Source organism: Typopeltis vanoorti, chromosome 11 (assembly GCF_054136105.1).
Source record: "Typopeltis vanoorti isolate ZY-2024b chromosome 11, IOZ_Tvanoo_1.0, whole genome shotgun sequence".
Taxonomy (NCBI): Eukaryota; Metazoa; Arthropoda; class Arachnida; order Uropygi; family Thelyphonidae; genus Typopeltis; species Typopeltis vanoorti.
In genome coordinates, this window is record NC_143559.1 from 98,485,587 (window position 1) to 98,506,501 (window position 20,915).

The following is a 20,915-nucleotide window of genomic DNA, read 5'->3' on the forward strand; positions in this document are numbered from 1 at the left end:
TAACATTAAACCATCTTCCTGTACTTCCTTCAATTCTAACTGCTGACTCACAACTCAAATACAGACTAAGTATTGCTTGATATAATGCCCCATTGACACCATATAACTGCAGCGTATTGAATAGCTTCTCTCTTGGCACCTTGTCATATGCCTTTTCCAAATCAACAAAACTTAAATACAGATCTTTGTTATATTCCCATGCTTTCTCGACTATTTGTCGTAAAGTGAAGATCTGATCCTGACAGCCTCTATTTGGCCTGAATCCAGCTTGTTCTTCACCAAGCTTTTCTTCCACAATTCTTCTCAACCGTTTCTCAAGTATACTTGCATAGATCTTGCCAGGAACACTCAGTAGGGAAATACCTCTGTAATTCTCACATTCAGTTTTATTTCCCTTTTTATATATGGGTACTATGAGAGCTCTACTCCAATCATCAGGAATTCGTCCCTCTGTCCAGGCTTTCTGAACTATGCAGTGCAACCACTGTAAGACTCTTATACCACCATACTTCAGCATTTCTGGTCGAATATCATCTACTCCTGCTGCCTTTCCACATTTCAAGCCTTTGATGGCTTTTTCTACTTCAAGTATGGATATGTATTCCTGACTGCATGCCTGGTCAGTGTTTTTTATCACTGTGCTGTCATCACTGCTTGTTTCATTTAGCAGTTTTTCAAAGTAATTACTCCATACTTCAAGGATATCTTTTTGTCCTGTTTTCATTTCACCTTTATCATCTCTAATTCCTTTTACAGCACTCTTTCCTCCATTCCTAAGCTTCTTCAACAACCTCCAGAATATTTTGCCACCTTCTTGATATTTATTTTCTATATTCTTGCCAAAGTCCTCCCATGACGTTTGTTTAGCTAGTTTTACACACTGTTTAGCTTTCTTACATTTGTTTCTGTATTCTGTAAGAGTAAAAACTGACTTATTTGCCAGGAACTTTTGATATGCTTTCTTCTTTTCCTTCACTGCCTCTTTAACTTCCTGTGTCCACCAGGGAGTTCTGATTTTTTTATCTTTGCACACAACCTCACCACATGCCTCTCTGGCAGAATCAATCAATGTTTCCTTCAGAGTTTGCCACTGAATCTCCAAGGTTTGATTCCTGTTCTCAAACTCTTTCATTTTCTTTTCAATAATATTTCTGTATTTTAGTCTACAGTTTACATCTGAGAGCTGCTCAACTTTTATTCGCTTTAAAACTTTCTTACATGTTATTCTTTTCAATATGAAATTCAATTTTATCCTGCTCAAGACTAAATAGTGATCACTTCCAATTTCAAATCCTCTGTACACTCTGGTGTCCTGCACCAGGGAGAAAACATCACTATCAACAATAACATAGTCAATGAGACTTTTCTTATTCCTAGCCTCTTCTCTCCATGTGAATTTGTGCACATTTTTATGTTGGAACATGGTGTTAGTAATAACCAGTCCATGTCCTGAGCAGAAATCCAACAGATATTTGCCATTATTATTAGCTTTGCTCTTTTCTCCAAATTTTCCCAAAATATTTTTGTATGTCTCACAATCATTTCCTACTCTACTATTTAGATCCCCAACAAGGACCAACTTTTCCTTTTTCATTGTGTCAGTTGCTTTTTCTAAAGCCTCAAAAAATTCCTCCACTTCTACCTTAGTAGAACCTTCTGTGGGACCATAGGCACAAATAAGTCTCATTGTCCAGTTCCCCATTTGGATATTTGCCCACATTACTCTACTTGAGACTGACTGCCATTCAAGAAGATTAGCCTCGTATTTTGTGTTGAATACTATGGCTACTCCTTCTTTTCCTTGATTGTTATTGCCTGAATATAACAGTTTGTATTTATTGCTCAGAAAGATCTCACCAGTTTTGGTCTTTTTTGTTTCAGTCACCCCTATTATGTCGATCTGGTACTTATCTAATTCCTCAGCTAACTCCATTTCTTTGCCATTCAGGCTTCTTACGTTGATAGTACCGATCTTTAACTCTGGTGATGTTGAGTTGGGGTTTGTTTTCAGATTTGTTCCAGTAGCTGACTTTTCGCTGTTCGCCCTGGTTCCCTGGCAAAAACAACGGGGGCCTTGTTTAACCGGGCGACACCCCAGCCGGCATGAAATTTTGTCATGTTGTACCATCATTTTTTATTTTGGTTTAACCAATAAGAATACAATTTGGTCGGCTAAATCCCAAATTGCCAGCCCATCCTCGTTCGTTCAGTATCAAAGTAGATACCCAACAGGGTGCACCACGAGAAGGTGAGGATTGGACATTAGGTCAGAAGCCCTGGTCGGTTCTCCGCATTCCTTTAAAGGCTATGTGGAGGTCTCCTCTCAGTTATACAGCTTTGACCCTTAAGCACCCCGTTTGGGTTATCTGTAAACAGAAAATGCCAGGGATCCATCAGGCTGGTGTGTAATTAAAGTGTGTAGAAAGGGGAGACGGTTGTCATTTTTTTTAATGTGAACTGGAATCCTGGGATGTTGATTGTTTATAGGTGTTAAAAACATGTTGAAGGCATCTAGGCAATGCGACCAAATGGAAAAAACATCAATAAAGCATACCCAAACAGTGGATCTATATGGGGCAGAGTTTCGAGCTTTTTCCTCAAATGATTCCATGAGGAAATTAGGGGGGGGGGGGAGAAGCAGAGAGTCCATGGCTGTCATCTCTAACTGTTTGTAGAATTTTTTCTACAAACAGTTAGACAAAACAGAATAGCCATAATTCATAATTAACTTAAGCAGGACAATTGTGAACAGAGAGAGTAGGCATTAAAACTGACCAGAATGCCAGCGTGTTGGAGTGTGAGGTTTTCTATATTGGTTTTAAAGTAAGCTGAGTTTTTTTATGTGTGTGAGGGGGGGGGGGGGTGCTATTGCCAGTATAGTGGGAAAGCACTTCTGCAAAATATTTGGCTAATTTGTATGTGGGTGAATCAATGGCATCTACAATTGGGTATAATGACACATTCTGTTTTTATGAATTTTTGGTTGTCCATATATACAGGGGGGGGGGGGGAATTATATGGTTTTAGCTTATTGGTAACTTCAGTGGGTCAGGAAGTGACCTTTTTAAGGAGTCTATGAAGTGATTTGATCTGTGTAATGATGTTAGTATCAAAAGGAAGGTAGGTTGAGTGACCTTTGAGTAAAGAAACAAGTTTAAACGTGTAATCTAAGTAGTTTAGAATTACTGTGGCATTGCCCTTATCAGAAGTAGCAATTACTATCTTATTATTATTCTTAATTTCAATTGTTATTCTTTAGAGGAAAGGTTACATATGGTCAATGTATAAGCCTTACCACCAGACCTACAACAACAAAAAAAGCCCATTCACTTATTTTCTAGGAGAGTTACTATCAATGAAAAATTACTTGGACATCTACAACAAATTGAAGTCTGCAAACATACAGCTTATTAAGTACCAGAAGTGATTTAAGGGAAGATAATCAGGAAGTTCTGCTCTACTAAAGACTAAACTGCACTTTTACCAAGCTGCTTCAGGCTTCCAATAAACATAGTGGCGATTTCATTGCTTTTTTGGCAATGAAAATCATTTGCCACCTAAGCACCTTTTGAATTAATATAATGGTTACAGACAAAAAGGAAGAGTACTACAAAGCCTTGTCAGTAAGACTGTAACAGCTTTTTTTTCCCTTTTGTCTTAGATAGCATTTAGGACTCCTTGGATTATTGACAATTCCCCTTATGATATAAGCACATTCACTTCCATTTAACGATTCACAAGTAATACAACTATAATAAGAAAAAAAAAGTTGGTGTAGGCCAACATTCTACAAAGATGCAATCTATCCTGGAACACACATGTGTGCTTAATATAGTTCAAGATTCCATTGCATTCAGTGGCAAAGCAAGTCTCAATCAGTATTGCTGATGCCTTCTAGTTGGAAAGACATTTGTTCATATCCCATTTAAGACATAAAGAGCCTATATACTGAGTCCTTTTCAATTGAAGCTCAGTTCTCATATGGCAGGTTTGTTGTTTTTGGTGTTTCATTCAGCAAAAGGCAAACTATAAGAAAATACACATAACTGACAGACATAGCAGACTATGTGGATAAGAGTGATTGCTCTATCATACCCTTTATATGTTGGACTCAAATCAAGTAACTTGACTTTCTAGAAACATAATTAATGCTATGATAGAGCAATCACTCTTATGATGAATGTTATGATACTTAGCATTATCATAAAGGTGGCATAATCTTTTGGAGGCTAAACCATATTAAAAATGAAGATACCAGAAAATAGCTTAGCATTATTAATATTCAAGAATGTGTTAATCAGAACTAATTAATATGGTATGATCACTCAAACAGAATGGGAGATTATAGATTACCCAAACAAGTAGTAGGCCTGGTTGGCTGAGTGGTAAGTATACCCACTTTCCAACCAACAGGCTGTGGATATGGATGTTTGTGATTGTCCTTAGTTGGGAGATGAATTTCTCAGCTGGTGTGAGATTGCCACAACCACTCTGCTTATTGGAGGCCCGAAGTGGCTTGAAAAAAGTTTCATGTTTGGTCTCTAGAGCAGGGTTTCTGGACTATGTAAAAAATAAATTAAAAATACAAAAAATATAAAATTGATAAAAATGAAAAAAAAAAAATCTTTAGCCCACTCATGGTACAAAAATGTGATATAGGTTAGCAAATAACCTTTTATAGATGGGAGCAACATAAAAAAGTGTTGGAGACAAAAATAGCTTATTAAAAACCAAGATGATGATGACCAAGATATGGGTGAAGTGATGTAGTTAAGAGTGTGCTTTAGAAGACTGATATGTAAAAGCTAATTAAATCAGAGATGATAGATAACAGCCTAATTTGGAAAAAAAAGTTGATAACCAGAAACTAATCATAAAATATCGTGTTCGATTATCATAATATCTGTACATCCACTGAGGTTATACACCAGAAAAATTATTAAAATTGTCATAATATTTCACTGAAATTGAAAGACCATTTTTTTGTAGTTTCCACCCATGAAAGTTCTTTCATAAACCATAGTACATTTGTACTGTGGGTGGGCTTAGATTATTTTAACCTCCTATTTTTTATTGATCTTATATATATTTTTTGTATTTTTATTCAATTTGTCACCTGGTCTGGAAATCCTGCTCCAGAGACTAAACATGGAACTTTATTCAGGCCACTTCAGGCCTCCAATAAAGTTGGGTGGTGGTCTCACACTAAGTGATGAAATTCATCCACCACCTAAAGACAACTGCAAACATCTATGCCCACAGTGGGATTCAAACTTATGACCTGTTGGTTGCAGAGCGGATATGTTAACCACTTGAACAACCATACCATCATCAGAAAGACATAGGGCCAATCTTGTTTATAATGCAATGAACCATTATAAGTGCTTTTTCATGTGAAAGCATTACTCAATTTTTCAAAAGTGTAAGTTGCCTCCCCCAAACCTCAGGTTTTTTTTTTTTTTATTCATGCAAGGCATCTAGCAACAAGGTACATATATTATGACCTGTTTGTTTGAAAAACAGACAGACCAGTATGAAAAACCCAAGTTTCCAGAAGAGATTTCTTCCAGCTCCATATGAAAATGGTCAACCTACTTTCAGATGAAAAGCCCTTATAAAGTTCTTTGCCTCATACGTGATTTTAGTCCAGGTTTGCTTTGCTGTGATCATAAAAATATTGTATTATTTTTCACCTTAATTTGGCTGGGCATAAAATAAAAGGTTAAATTAACAAGGTTTTCATTTTAATAAAATTGTCAATTTTAAATCACCCTGGGAATCCCATGAAATTAAAAGCGATTCCCATTTCTAGTAATAAAAACAATAGCTGGAACTCTGTTCACATTCCAATTTATGTCACAATGCTTCCTCTCATCTCACATAGTGGTATAATGTCTGAAGCCACTATTGAGGTTAAATCACAAATATTCAATATTTATTGAATTCCAATTTGATCTTCTGCATTTGGATTATCTTCATTAATATGAATTATACGAAGCAATATTATGATTAATTATAAAAAGTAATTAACATTTAGCAACCTAAATGTTAATTACTTTTAGGATTTTTTAAATTTATTTTTCACGACAGTCCTATTCACAAAACAGCATAAACCTATAATCCCTTAGTATCATGGATGGGTGAAGTGTTAGATAATCAAGGAAGCCTGCTTGAAATAAAACATGACTTTTTCAAGCCACTTCAGGTCTCCATTAAGCAGGGTTAGACTGAGTTTAATTTTTGTAATATCTTAAATTACCTTTGTAGCCTGAAGAAACTATTCAATAACGAAGAAAATAGAAGATCAGCTCAGTGTAGTCAATAAGTCTACATTGACCTATATTGATTCCTACATACTATATGGCATATGGGAGAATATGGTAATTCAATTCAAGAGACATAGAAGATATACTTAAAAACAAATTTTTTACAAACCAAAAATTAACTACTATATATAATCGTTTTCAGATAATAGTCTCTGCAGCAGTTGGTAATGCATGGATTCATGCTCTCTCTGAGATGCCAAGAACCTTTATGAGCATTTTGCAAATTAAATGAAGATGAGTTGTTGCATACAATAAATGCAAGGTTTCTCCTGCCAGAAACTCAGGTTTATCATCTACACAAGACAAATCAGCCAGAGAATATGTATAATTAACAGGCTATGTAGATAGGTTGCCTAAAATTAGCATTAATTATGTTTATGTGAAGATAATTCGTTTATCTGTGACAAGCCAAAGGAGAAGGAGGAGATGTTTAACCAAAAACAAGTATATTAAGTTAGGAAGTATTATTGCAAGTTATTAATTAAAACCAGGAAAAGACAGCCCACCTTCAAATAAACCTGTTTCAATAAAACCAACAGATGCTATTTTACTGTTAATGATGATTATAAACTGTGATGCAGAAATCCTATCCTATATTAATATACTTATGTACATTAAGTTGGACTGGTTGACAGAGTGGTTAGTGTACCCATTCTCTAACTAACAGGCTTTGGATTTCAATTCTGTCATGGATACAGATGCTTGTGATTTGGTGGGAAATGAATTTTACTACAACGTGAGACCAGTGACCTGATTAGTAGTTTGAAAAAGTTGCATGTTTGGTCTCTAGAGAAGGGTTTCTCGATTATGATTAGAATAATAAAAAAAAAAGAAAAAACATATACAAAATATATATTAAAAAAACTAAATAAAAAATAAAAAGCCATAGCCCACACACACACAGTATAAATATAATGTTTTACATAGAATCTTTTGTGGGTAACAGTTGCATGAAAAAAAAAAAATTTTTTTTTTCATTTTGGTTTCTAGAGCAGGGTTTCTGGATTATGTAAAAAATAAAAATCCTTAGCCCACCCACAGTATAAATGTATAGGTTAATAAAAATAACCTTTTGTGGGTGGGAACCAAATTAAAAAAAGCAAGAATTCCCCTAACATACCTTTTGAGATTTTTCTGCCACCATTACTGTAATTTCAAAGTCATAAGTTCCCAATGCAACTTTGAATAATTCTTGGACATCTACCATATACAGCAAATATTTCAGTGCATCATCAGAAGAAATCTGATGTTTCTGTTCACCTTTTAATTCAGCATCTAAGAAGAAATAAATAAGAATGGAAATTGTTAATTATGAATTACAGTTATTGGAATTTCCGTCAATTTTGATTTGTCAAAAATTGGTATTTTTGAATATTACTTAAAATTTTAACATTGGATGTAGGCAAATAATGAATTAAAAATATAATCTATATACATATTCAGATATTTAAAAAAATTTCTTTACTGACAGGAAACCATAATAATTACTCTTCAGGTGGCAGGAAAGACTTTCAATTAATTTCTGATAGAAAGTTGGTAGCACTGTGCTCTGCTTATTTTTTAAAGTAAGTTCCACCAATATGGCCATCATGTATATTTTCTACTGGTTTAGGCTGGGCTGTTTTCTGCTGGCTGCTACAATTCCAATATTGTTTTTTCTCAAATTGCATGCTTAAAGTCACTGCTTTGAATGGAACATCACTACTGCATTTGAAGATGTAAGAATGGTAAAAACTACCAAAATATAGTACATGCACAACTATTTAGAACAGTTGTGCATGTATTACATTGTGACATGTCCTCCAGGATCTAGCAGGCATGATTCCATACACTGTGACCTGGGTTCAACAACCACACTTATCCATGGTAAGTGGATTTTGTTAGGTGACAAATAGCTGCAGATTGGACAAAATAGAATTTTTTTTATTTAATAAAAAATAACTTCTCCATTCCTAGTATAACACCTCTAATCACTTTATAGAACTCCCACTGACTTATTGAGGTATATAATTAAAAAAATGGGAGGTTCTTAAGCAAGTAGATTTTTTGAGTGGCAAGTAAAGTTTTACACAATTTGTTGAGCCCTAACTCTGATCCATATCTCCAAACTTCATCATTGAGATAACAAGTGCCTATGTTAATCTGAGTAGTCCTACCCAGAGGACAATGAAAAGCTCATTACTCGGTATTACTATTCTAGATACAAAGCATAATACTTGGATCAGAGCTCAGACTAGGGTGAGAGACACTATAACAGTCATTAAATAGACAAGGTTGATATCTCAATGGTATTCCAGAGATGGAAAGAGAATAACAAGAAGATCAAAGAGGCAGTGGGAAGTTGAGATTAAAGAAATGGATGGAATCTCAATGGTACAGAAAAGTACAAATAGGACTGAATGAAGGACTTTGGGAGAAACCTTCATCTAGTAGTGGACAGAAAATAGTGTTGATGATGAGATGTTCCTCATGATAAACAGCAGCAGATCTGCAGTTTGGCCAAAGTATGATAGCTCACAGACAGGTAGGCCAAAAGAGGAAGTCTACATTTTAAGCTCATGATAACAGTTTGGTCATTTAAGTCCCAAATTGCTAGCCCAATCAGCTTTATTTATTATCCAATTGATACTTAATAATGAGGAACATCACAAATTGGTGACAATTGGAGAGTGGCTCAAAAGCCTTAATTTGTCTTCTGCATTCCTTAAGTATATGGGGATCTTTTAGTATCTTGATTGATCCCTTAAGTAATCCACAAGGAAACAGTGACAATAAAGAATTCATCTGTGAAAATTTTTCAAATTATGGTGTAAGAAAATATTCAATAAGAACACATTAACACAGGGTTTTGTAAAATATCGCAAGAAATAAGTTTTTATTAAAGAATTTTCGCTAATTATTTTACAATACAATTTTTATCTAGAATAATAAAATATAAGAATGTACTAAGTAGTTGCAATAATAAAAGAATTGCAAAGATGTATATGCTGTTAAAAGTGCACCTGCACCTATAGAAACGTTACTAAGAGCTTAAAAAGACATAAGTCGGATTAGTGCCGAGCACCACAAAGATCGTAAGGTCAAATGGCCTGCGATGATGTAGGTTTATTCATTGCTCATGGCTAATCCTAGAACGTTCCGAACTGAGAACAAAGAACTCTGATTTGAATAAAAGGGCAATACAGCATGTGGTTGAGGGCTTTTTTCGACCTGTGGCTGACCTTTCCTGGACTTTAGCTCAGCACCTATGAAGGCTCCTTCCGGAGTAGAAGGATGATTGTTTTTCCTGCCGCCGATACCTGATGTACTTTTGCCACCCGCTTGCTCTAGGTTGTGGATAGCCACGGCAGAACTCCAGTTCATAACTCGAAGGAAGACTATCGAGGAATTGACACCTGACAGAAGTGTCCATGTGTATCATTAAGGAATAGAACTTTCCTCTCGGGAAATTGTTAACAAGTAAGCCCTCATTTTGTTTTGCAGATTGTAATACGATTTGTATGTAGAAATCGTAGATAGAAAGAAAGAGGTTAATTGTTAACTGGCGGCTATATGTGAACTGAATGTCTTGTTTTTTTGAAGAACTTGTTTTGTTAATGTTATCTGATTCTCGGGATGCTTGATACAATATCTGAATTAGCCTTAATTAAGAAGTAAATGTAATGGAAGAGAATTAACTGTGTTAACATTCCTATAACAATTGTGCATGCTTATGAGCTATACTTGTCCCATAGAGGATATTCTGTGATAAGTAAGATAGAGTAATTTTGCTAGTAAAAGTGTTATAATCAGATAGTGAGTTAAAGTGTGATATATGGTGCATTTTATTTAAGTTAGTATTTAATCATTCTTTCTATGCTATGTATCATGTCTTTGAAGTCAAAATAAATATGTTTTGTTTTTTTCAACTGCCTGATTCTAATTCCTAAGCCAATGCACTATCCTGAAAATAATTAATGAACCTGCGGGAGTAAATTATAACGGTGAACCACGACATGCATTTTAGGATATTCATGTAGAAGTGTAAGATTACATTTTGTCTTCTTCTTGCCCTGACTGTTAACATAAATTAGATCAATTAAGTGGTGCAGTCGGAAGTAAAAATAAATTTCTTAATTGATTTGTGTATCATTGCTCAGGGATTTCCACGCCAGATAGATCTTCAAAACAAGGCCTGTCTAGCAGCAGAAAAAAAAAAAAAGGGGGGGGTGCAAGAAGTAATACTAAGTAAGGAAGTAGATAGAATAATAGAAGACACGTGCATATATTACAGTTTCATCATAGGTATACATTATTGTATAGTAATTTTCAGTTGGTATGCTCATGACTGATTGTTATTTTCCCCCACTCCACCCAAATAATTAAAATATTTTAATTGGAAAAATAACTTGAAATGATTATTATTCATCTCCGGGTGAATGGAATTTAACAAAATTTGATGTACTGCAATTTTGGTTTCAGTCCAAACATTTTTAATTGCAAAATTAGGCAAAACAAAATTCGTAATAAAAATGCACCATTTTATGATTGCCAATGAAACATTTTATTTATAATATGTTTCAGTTGTACATTAAATTATATGTATTATACATTTTAAAATATATGTTATAAAATAACATATATTTTAATTTTTTATAACTGTTTTAATGTGATTCATTTATTCATCTGAAATTTCTACCACAAAATTTCTGAAATGCAAATCAATTATGTGTACCATATGTTAAAAGGAATGTAGCGAGTAAACCCTTGCTATAAACAGATATTTTATTTTTTGGTTGAGCAAAATGATATGACTTTGTTTGCAACAAACCTCAGGAAGTATCAGTAAATTAACTCCTGTTTAACTGATGTTACACAGATAACATCAGTTAAAGGAACAAATGGCTTTAATAATCACTAAACTTAGTCTAAACAAAACAAGATTCTCCAGGTTTTTTGGGATCTAAAGATTTAATCAGTACCGAATTTACTCGAATATAACTTGCTCTCGCATATATCTTGCACCCCTGATTTTACTTTTAAAAAAAAAAAATTAAAAATTTCGCATATTTCAAACTTTAAGAAATAGATAGTGAATGTTGTTATCGCAGTTTCAAATATTTTGGATTTTGGGTGAAGAGAATCGGCATTTCAACTCAATAATTGTCGGCTTGTCTTTGAGTCATGGAATCTTTTGTTAATACCACATCAATCATATGCATAGAGATGGAAGCAACCAGTCGAGCCAGTAGGAAACCATTCTAGAGACCAGAAGTAGCAATAGCGAATAGGAGATTCTTGGTTAGTTGTACCATTTTTCAGTTTTTTAAAATCATGGTGATCTTATGGATTCTGAAATGATAAAAGCACTAGCAACAGCGAAACTGTTTGTTTTAATTTAATTACAGAAGCATTGTCATTAAAGATTCAAATATATTGCATGATGAAGGTGAGTGAATGATCACGTAAATAACATTATTAATTAACATTTAAATGCATTCATTTTATAAATACAGGGGGTCCTCGACCTACATCGTACTTGACATGCGTTGTTTTGACTTTACGGCGGTAATCCCATAAATAATTTAAAAAATAAATTTCGACTTGAAGCAGCGCAACGTAAAATTCAAACGTCACGGGTGAACTTGTTTGTGAGCGCGGCAGAAGAATACGGCGTTACGCAGCATTTGTTTGGGAGAGGTGGCGTCGCTTGGGTCCCAGCATGCTCTTTGGGTACCACGTGCTTTGCTTACATCTGCTCTCTCACTTTTGTGTTTGTGTTTTTTTGTGACTTTTTACCCTTCAATATGGCTCCAAAACGTAAGGCAGACTCTTACGATGGGTTTGTCGAAGAAAAGGAAAGCCATTACATTAGAAATGAAATTAGACATTATTAAAAGTGCAAAAAAGGGAGAAACTCCAACAACATCGACCGCATGTTGAACTTAAGTCGTACCACAGTTGGGACTATTATCAAGGATATAAAGTTCGCATCCTTGAACATGTGAAAGGATTAGCGCCTATGAAATCGACTGTGATTGCAAAAAAACGTAGTAGGCTCATGACTGAGATGGAAAGGCTTCTTGTTATTTGGCTGGAAGACCAGCATCAATGCCATATCCCAATTAGCCTCATGTTAATTCAAGAATTTTTTTTTTAATCACCTGTACAGTTTCTTTTGTCACTTTGGGGATTGTTCTCATTTTTATGTTTGTTTTTTTAATTACAGTTTCATTTTTGTCATTTTTCTGTACTATACAGTAATTATGTTCTCCCTTTCATTTTCCTATGGCCTAGTTCTGTTTCTTGATATATACGTATGACTTTAAGATGTTTTAGGTTAAGTAAGTAACTTAGGTAATTCTGACTTGCATCGAAAATCGCCTTACATTGGTCCGTAGGAATGGATCTCCGACGTAACTCGAGGATCCCCCTGTAATGTGAGCAATTATAAATTATAATGAATTCTGAGGATTTAAATCAAATCAAAAAAAATCACCTAACGCCTTTTTATTCCCGTATATACGGGAGTAGGCGAGGCCATTTAGCCCTATCTAACTTTTGGAGACTGAGTGGGCAGTTCAATCTCCACTGGTACCCAATCAGAGACAGATGGCCCAAGGCTATCACTAATTAAGCGGTATGCAGTGAAGAGAGACAGCTCAAATGTGCCGCCATCTCGTGGTCTCTAACCCTAACACAATATATTTAATGTCTGAAATAATGTGGGTTCTACGGTCGATTTTCTTGAGTTTACAGGACGAAAAACCCGAGTTTCCGGGAGGAAAAACCTGCTTGCCCGTGCCAGAGATCGACTAACTCGGGAACCGGTCGAAAAAAGGCTTAGAAAAATTTCCTCTAGTCGCCGACTAGACTCGAAACCAAGACTTCCTTCATGCGGCCTAGCGCGGTGGTGTGCAAACGCCACATCCACTGAGCTACATAAATGTCAATTTAATTTTTTCTTGAAAAACTTTAGTTTCCAAAAATCCCCACATATATCTCGCACCATGATTTTTTAACTTTAATTTTTGAGAGAAAAAAAAAGTGTGAGTTATATTCGAGTAAATGATTCATTTTAACAATTTAAGATGAATGCCTCCCCCCCACACACAAAGTCCATCAAAATAATACAGATGTGTGGCTATAAATAAAATGACAAACACACATTTGATACATTATAACTTTCTGTTCCCTTTATATGCTGAACTTAACAACATACTTATTAAATACTTTCTTAAGAGTCGTATCACTTTCTTTTGCATGTCCTCAGAGCTGCCAAGTCTTTGCCGATTAAGATACTTTCCAGAAGTCAGTCTGAAGTCATTCTGAGTTATATATGAAAAAAAGTAGATTTTTTAAATCCTATCTTTGCAGAAACTTTTTTTTCATGTTCAAACATTCTGCTGAATTGGACTTTACCCAATGCTTTCATCATCATCATCAAATTCCTGACAGGTACCCACAGTGGGGGATGGGGGAGATGTACAGGATATTATGATGGTACTACATTAAAAAAGTTACATCATTACTGACTTCCTATCAACAATTTTCCTTCAAATTAATTTGTTATCTGTCAAGACTCCAATATTATGAGATCTTATAGTTCTCTCTTCTAAGGAACTTTTTATTGTAACAATGACCTACATTACCAAAGTTAAATCATTACAAGTTTCCTATCAGCAATTTTCCTCCAAATTAACTAGAGTGAAGTGGATGAATTTCAAAATGGGGAACCAGACAATAACACATTTGTGTCATTGTCCAGTTCCTAAATTTAATTAAATTCCATCCAATCTGTGCACATTATTAATATTCAGTTCAAATCATTCTGCTAACAAAAATTATCAAAGGAAACCCAAACCGAATCACTTACACATATTCTAGTTTACATTCTATATACAAATTTGAAATGTTCAGCCAATGTTTGTCTCTGCAAATCATCCAAACAAAAAAATTACAATGCCACAACAAATGCAAGGATTTAAAATTTGGAATATCAGCAATGCCGTTCTACTAGAGTCCAGGAGTCATTTGTGTATAGACAAACGAACAAAACAAACCACTTTTATATGTATATTTTGGAAAATTTACCTATAAAAGGGGATATTTCACAAACTAGGCTGAAATTTGTGTGAAAAAAAAAAGTGAGATATCATGATGATTACAGATGTCATTAGGAATCTTTTTTTTTAATGGTAATTTCAAAAATGAAAGACTGTTAATCTTATGATTACACTTTTCTACCTGTCTGTAGTACATTCATACTATGGTTGGGTAGAAATAAGATTTAGAGGAGAGTGGTATTACCAATCCCATCACTTTAAGATAAGTAGTTCAGAAATCATGGAAATCTAACACAATCTGTATTTAAGTTTTCCAGATCTGGACAAGGCATATGACAAGGTTCCAAGATAATTCATGCCACAATTATATGAGGTAAATAAGACAATATACAGAGTAATATATAGTATATATTTAAATTTTAACTTAACAGCTAGAATTGAAGGAGACATAGAGAAAAATGGTCTAATATATAATCAAGTGCAAGACAAGGGTGGATACTATCTCCACTCATTTGACATGGAAAGGGGAAAAAAGTATCAGACTCCACTGCAGATTGTAAAATGCTCATAAGTGTGGGGTTCTATGTTCATTAAATGAATTTGGGTCATAATCGGTTAGTTCATGCAATGTTAATTTCTTGAAAGTTCATATGTACAAGTTCACTTGCAGTTGTAAGACATATTTTTTAAAACATTACATAAGTGAGTGAATTCAGTAACTAAAATTAAAACTATATTTGAATATGGAAGATGAAATAATTTTATAATTTGAAAAATTAGGCTTATTCCATTCCATGCAAATATAACAAGCATAAAATGTCAATAAAAGTAATTAAAATAATTTTAAAGTACGTTCATTTTATATCACAAAAGCAACTAATGCAGAAGTAATAATAATCTTTACCTCTTAAAGTTTTAATTCGTAGCAGAGCAATATCTAGCTGTGATACAGTTTTTTTGGCAAAAGTTGTAAGAATGGATAAAAGGTATCTGAAAATAGAAAAATGAAACAAACAAATAGCATTAAAAAAATCTCTCTTTGTAACACACTGGTCTTGGTAAGTCCAAGTCATTAAAAGAAGAGAAGGATGTTTCATAATACTCAACAATATGATATAAAGGTAACCATAATTAATTTGCTAGTCTAGAATTAAAGGATATACTCTGAAATTGAAATTCTGTAAGATGTTAAATCAGGTAAGTAAAGTTAAACACAATGTCGATGTTATTTATTTATAATCTATATGAAATTTTAGTGCTGCAGGAGTACTAAACTCAGCTCCTTAATGTAGGTGACATTATCTTAAAAAAATCTGCATGAAAGTTAAAAATAAAGTTTTAAACTTTGAACATATTTTACATTGTGGAAAATTTTGAGAAAAGGGCAAGATAATAATCATGGTAACTGCCTGCTGGTTTTCTGTTAAAGACATGGGCTAGTTATTACTAATACCATGTGTTCCAACATAAAAATGTACACAAATTCACATGCAAGAAATAAGAAAAGTCTCATTGGCTATGTCATAGTTAATTGTAATGTTTTCGAACTGGTTCAGGACATGAGTACACAGAGGATTTGAAATAGGTAGTGATCACTACTTAGTTTTGAGCAGGATAAATTGAATTACATATTGAACAGAAGAGAGAGTAAGAAAGTTTTAAAATGAATCCAAGTTGAGCAGCTTTTAGAAATGAATTGCAGGCTCAAATATACAAACACCATTCAAGAAAAAATGAGAGTTTGAAAACAAGAACCAAACCCTGGAGATTCAGTGACATACCCTAAAGAAAACATTGACTGATTCACCAAGAGAGGAATGTGATGAGGTTGTCTGTAAGGATAGAAAAATCAGAACTCCGTAGTGGACTCAGAACATTAAAGAGGCAATCAAGGAAAAGAAGAAAATATATTGAAAGTTCCTGGCAAATAAGTCAGCTCGTGCTTTTACATAATACAGAGGAAAAGAAAATACAAGAACATCAGCAAGGTGGCAAATTAAATTCTGGAGGCTATTGCAAAAGTTAGAAATGTAGGAAAGAGTACTGTAAAAGGAATCAGAGATGATAAAAGTGTCATGAAAACTGAAGATAAAGATATTCTAGATGTCTGGAGTAAATACTTCGAAAGATTGCTAAATGAAGTAAGCAGCTTCAGCACAGTGGCAAAAAACTCCCAACTAGAATGCAGTTAGGAATACAAATCCACACTTGAAGTAGAAAAAGCCATCAAAAACCTGATATGTGACCAGAAATGCTCAAATATGGAAGTATAAAGGTTTTATAGTGGCTGCACTGTATAATTCAGAAGGTCTGGTTAGAGGGTCAAATTCCAGATGATTGGAGTAGAGCTCTCACAGTACCTATCTACAAAAGAGTGAAATAAAATTGATGTTCTGGATGCTATATAGACTAGCATCCATAACATGATGGCAGAACCCCAAGACATAAGAAAACATAATATAAGCGAGGACTATAGAGAGATGCTTAATGTAGTTCCACTATAAAACTTTATTTTTATTAATTGAGATCCCCCTCCCATCATCTGTATATTATTATAGTGATATGTATAAAAATTATTTTATTTTGTTAATTTATATTTTTGTATATATTTTATTTAGTTATTATTTTATGATTTTTATTTATTTATTTAATTTTTCTTTTCACCAGAGATCAGGCTAGAGTAAACAATTAAAGCATTTAGATTTACTTTTCTTTTGTGTAGTGTCAGGTAGCTTGTGTCCTACGTATATGTATGTTTTCCTGATGATGACCTCAATACAAAGGTCGAAACATCAAGTGATCATCATCATCATCAAATTCCTGCCATGTACCCTCAAGGGATGTACAGGATATGACAGTACTACATGAAAAAATTACATCATTACTAACTTCCTATCTACAATTTTCCTCCAAATCAGTCTGTTACTTGTCAAGACTGCAACATTATCAGATCTTATATTTCTATCGTCTAAGGCACTTTGTACTGTATCAATCCACCTATATCTTGGTCTTCCTCTGGGTCGTTTTCCTGTCAACCTGGCAGAGAACACTTGTTTTGCTAATCTTTCCTCTCCCATTCTATTTAAGTGACCATACCACCTGAGATTAGCTCTGCTAACGCATTCCTGGATGCTGACAATGTCAAGTTCTTTCCTAATATCCTCATTTTTAATATGATATTGCCATTGATGCCATCTGTTCACACCTCTAATCTTTCTCAGGACTCTCATATCTGCGGTCTCTAGTCTTTGGTCAAGTGTTTTACTTCTGACCCAGCTCTCAGATCCATAAGTTAAAACTGGTTTGAACACTGCCTTGTATACAGCTAATTTAGTGTTCTGACTAATTTCTCTCTTATTCCATATGTATTTATTCAATTGACTTCCCACCATGCCAGCTTTGCTGATTCCGTTGTCTATTTCTATATTTAATTTACCATCTTCAGTAAAAATCGTGCCTAAGTAGCTGAAATGTTTTACTTGTTCCACAGGTTCTCCATTCACAACACAGTTGACATTTTCAATGATTCTGCCTATTTTCATTGTCTTTGTCTTTTTATTGCTGACCTTCATACCATATCTATTACAACAGCTATTCAATTTAGTCAGAGAATCTTGCAGACTTGTAGCGGATTTATTTAGAAGTATAACATCATCCGCATAAAGCAAAGAGCTGACATTAACATCTCCAATTTTGATATCAGGTTTAATACCACATTCCTTCATAATGTGATCCATATAGATAATGAATAACAGAGTGGATAACGTACATCCTTGTCTCACACCAGATTTAACATTAAACCATCTTCCTGTACTTCCTTCAATTCTAACTGCTGACTTACAACTCAAATAAAGACTAAGTATTGCTTGATATAATGCCCCATTGACACCATATAACTGCAGTGTATTGAATAGCTTCTCTCTTGGCACCTTGTCATATGCCTTTTCCAAATCGACAAAACTTATATACAGATCTTTGTTATATTCCATGCTTTCTCGACTATTTGTCGTAAAGTGAAGATCTGATCCTGACAGCCTCTATATGGCCTGAATCCAGCTTGTTCTTCAGCAAGCTTTTCTTCCACAATTCTTCTCAACCGTTTCTCAAGTATACTTGCATATATCTTGCCAGGAACACTCAGTAGGGAAATACCTCTGTAATTCTCACATTCAGTTTTATTTCCCTTTTTATATATGGGTACTATGAGAGCTCTACTCCAATCATCGGGAATTCGTCCCTCTGTCCAGGCTTTATGCAGTGCAACCACTGTAAGACGTTTATACCACCATACTTCAGCATTTCTGGTAGAATATCATCTACTCCTGCTGCCTTTCCACATTTCAAGCCTTTGATGGCTTTTTCTACTTCAAGTATGGATATGTATTCCTGACTGCATGCATGGTCAGTGTTTTTTATCACTGTGCTGTCATCACTGCTTGTTTCATTTAGCAGTTTTTCAAAGTAATTACTCCATACTTCAAGGATATCTTTTTCTCCTGTTTTCATGTCACCGTTATCATCTCTAACTCCTTTTACAGCACTCTTTCCTCCATTCCTAAGTTTCTTTAACAACCTCCAGAATATTTTGCCACCTTCTTGATATTTATTTTCTATATTCTTGCCAAAGTCCTCCCATGACTTTTGTTTAGCTAGTTTTACACACTGTTTAGCTTTCTTACATTTGTCTCTGTATTCTGTAAGAGTAAAAGCTGATTTATTTGCCAGGAACTTTTGATATGCTTTCTTCTTTTCCTTCACTGTCTCTTTAACTTCCTGTGTCCACCAGGGAGTTCTGATTTTTTTATCCTTGCACACAACCTCACCACATGCCTCTCTGGCAGAATCAATCAATGTTTTCTTCAGAGTTTGCCACTGAATCTCCAAGGTTTGATTCCTGTTCTCAAACTCTTTCATTTTCTTTTCAATAAACTTTCTGTATTTTAGTCTACAGTTCACATCTGAGAGCTGCTCAACTTTTATTCGCTTTAAAACTTTCTTACATGTTATTCTTTTCAATATGAAATTCAATTTTATCCTGCTCAAGACTAAATAGTGATCACTTCCAATTTCAAATCCTCTGTACACTCTGGTGTCCTGCACCAGGGAGAAAACATCACTATCAACAATAACATAATCAATGAGACTTTTCTTATTCCTAGCCTCTTCTCTCCATGTGAATTTGTGCACATTTTTATGTTGGAACATGGTGTTAGTAATAACCAGTCCATGTCCTGAGCAGAAATCCAACAGATATTTGCCATTATTATTAGCTTTGCTCTTTTCTCCAAATTTTCCCAAAATATTTTTGTATGTCTCACAATCATTTCCTACTCTGATATTTAGATCCCCAACAAGGACCAACTTCTCCTTTTTCATTGTGTCAGTTGCTTTTTCTAAAGCCTCAAAAAATTCCTCCACTTCTACCTTAGTAGAACCTTCTGTGGGACCATAGGCACAAATAAGTCTCATTGTCCAGTTCCCCATTCTCATATTTGCCCACATTACTCTACTTGAGACTGACTGCCATTCAAGAAAATTAGCTTCATATTTTGTGTTGAATACTATGGCTACTCCTTCTTTTCCTTGATTGTCATTGCCTGAATATAACATTTTGTATTTATTGCTCAGAAAGATCTCACCAGTTTTGGACTTTTTTGTTTCAGTCACCCCTATTATGTCGATCTGGTACTTATCTAATTCCTCAGCTAGCTCCATTTCTTTGTCATTCAGGCTTCTTATGTTGATAGTACCGATCTTTAACTCTGGTGATGTTGAGTTGGGGGTGTGTTTTCAGATTTGTTCCAGTAGCTAACTTTTCGCTGTTTGGACTGGTTCCCTGGAGAAAACAACAAGGGCCTTGTTTAACCGGGTGACGCCCCAGCTGGTATGAAATTTTGTCATGTTGTACCATCATTTTTTATTTTGGTTTAACCAATAGGAATACAATTTGGTCGGCTAAATCCCAAATTGCCAGCCCATCCTCGTTCGTTCAGTATCAAAGTAGATACCCAACAGGGTGCACCACAAGAAGGTGAGGATTGGACATTAGGTCAGAAGCCCTGGTCGGTTCTCCGCATTCCTTTAAAGGCTATGTGGAGGTCTCCTCTCAGTTATACAGCTTTGACCCTTAAGCTTTCTTAATTATAAGTCATTACTCCAGCATGTGAGTTTTTGTCTCCATAAATTCTTCATGAATACTAATGTAGGTTTATAATCCTTTCATGAGTGGAATTTATATGAAAAAAAAAAGCTGCTTTATTGTAGTGTTTACTAACAAGTGCATCCATGTTACAAGGTTGGATTTAAATCCAATGAAATGTCAGCAACTTAATCTAGTATTTTTTGTCCGCATATGTGTGAGTTAATGCTATCAAAAAAACAAGGCTACCACGGTTTTTTAACTCACATTACGGTACAGTAATAAAAGATTTACACATGTAGTAGTAGTAGTATTACAACTTATTTAATATATAATGATATTCAATTTAGTAAAAATCTAAATTGAATATCGATCAATTAAATATGGATAAAATTAATCAGTTTC

At 34.5% G+C, this 20,915-nt stretch overlaps 1 protein-coding gene across 2 annotated transcripts in view; it reads right to left on the reverse strand.

Moving 5' to 3' along the window:
- Elp1 (elongator complex protein 1) overlaps positions 1-20,915 on the reverse strand; it is a 215,592-nt gene that overhangs the window by 84,734 nt on the left and 109,943 nt on the right. For both annotated transcript variants that reach the window (XM_090400177.1, XM_090400176.1), the window contains exons 22-23: positions 15,276-15,361; positions 7,447-7,601 (exon numbers count right to left, since the gene is read on the reverse strand). In XM_090400177.1, the coding sequence (XP_090256303.1) occupies positions 7,447-7,601; positions 15,276-15,361 (241 nt within the window). The remainder of the gene's footprint in view (positions 1-7,446; positions 7,602-15,275; positions 15,362-20,915) is intronic.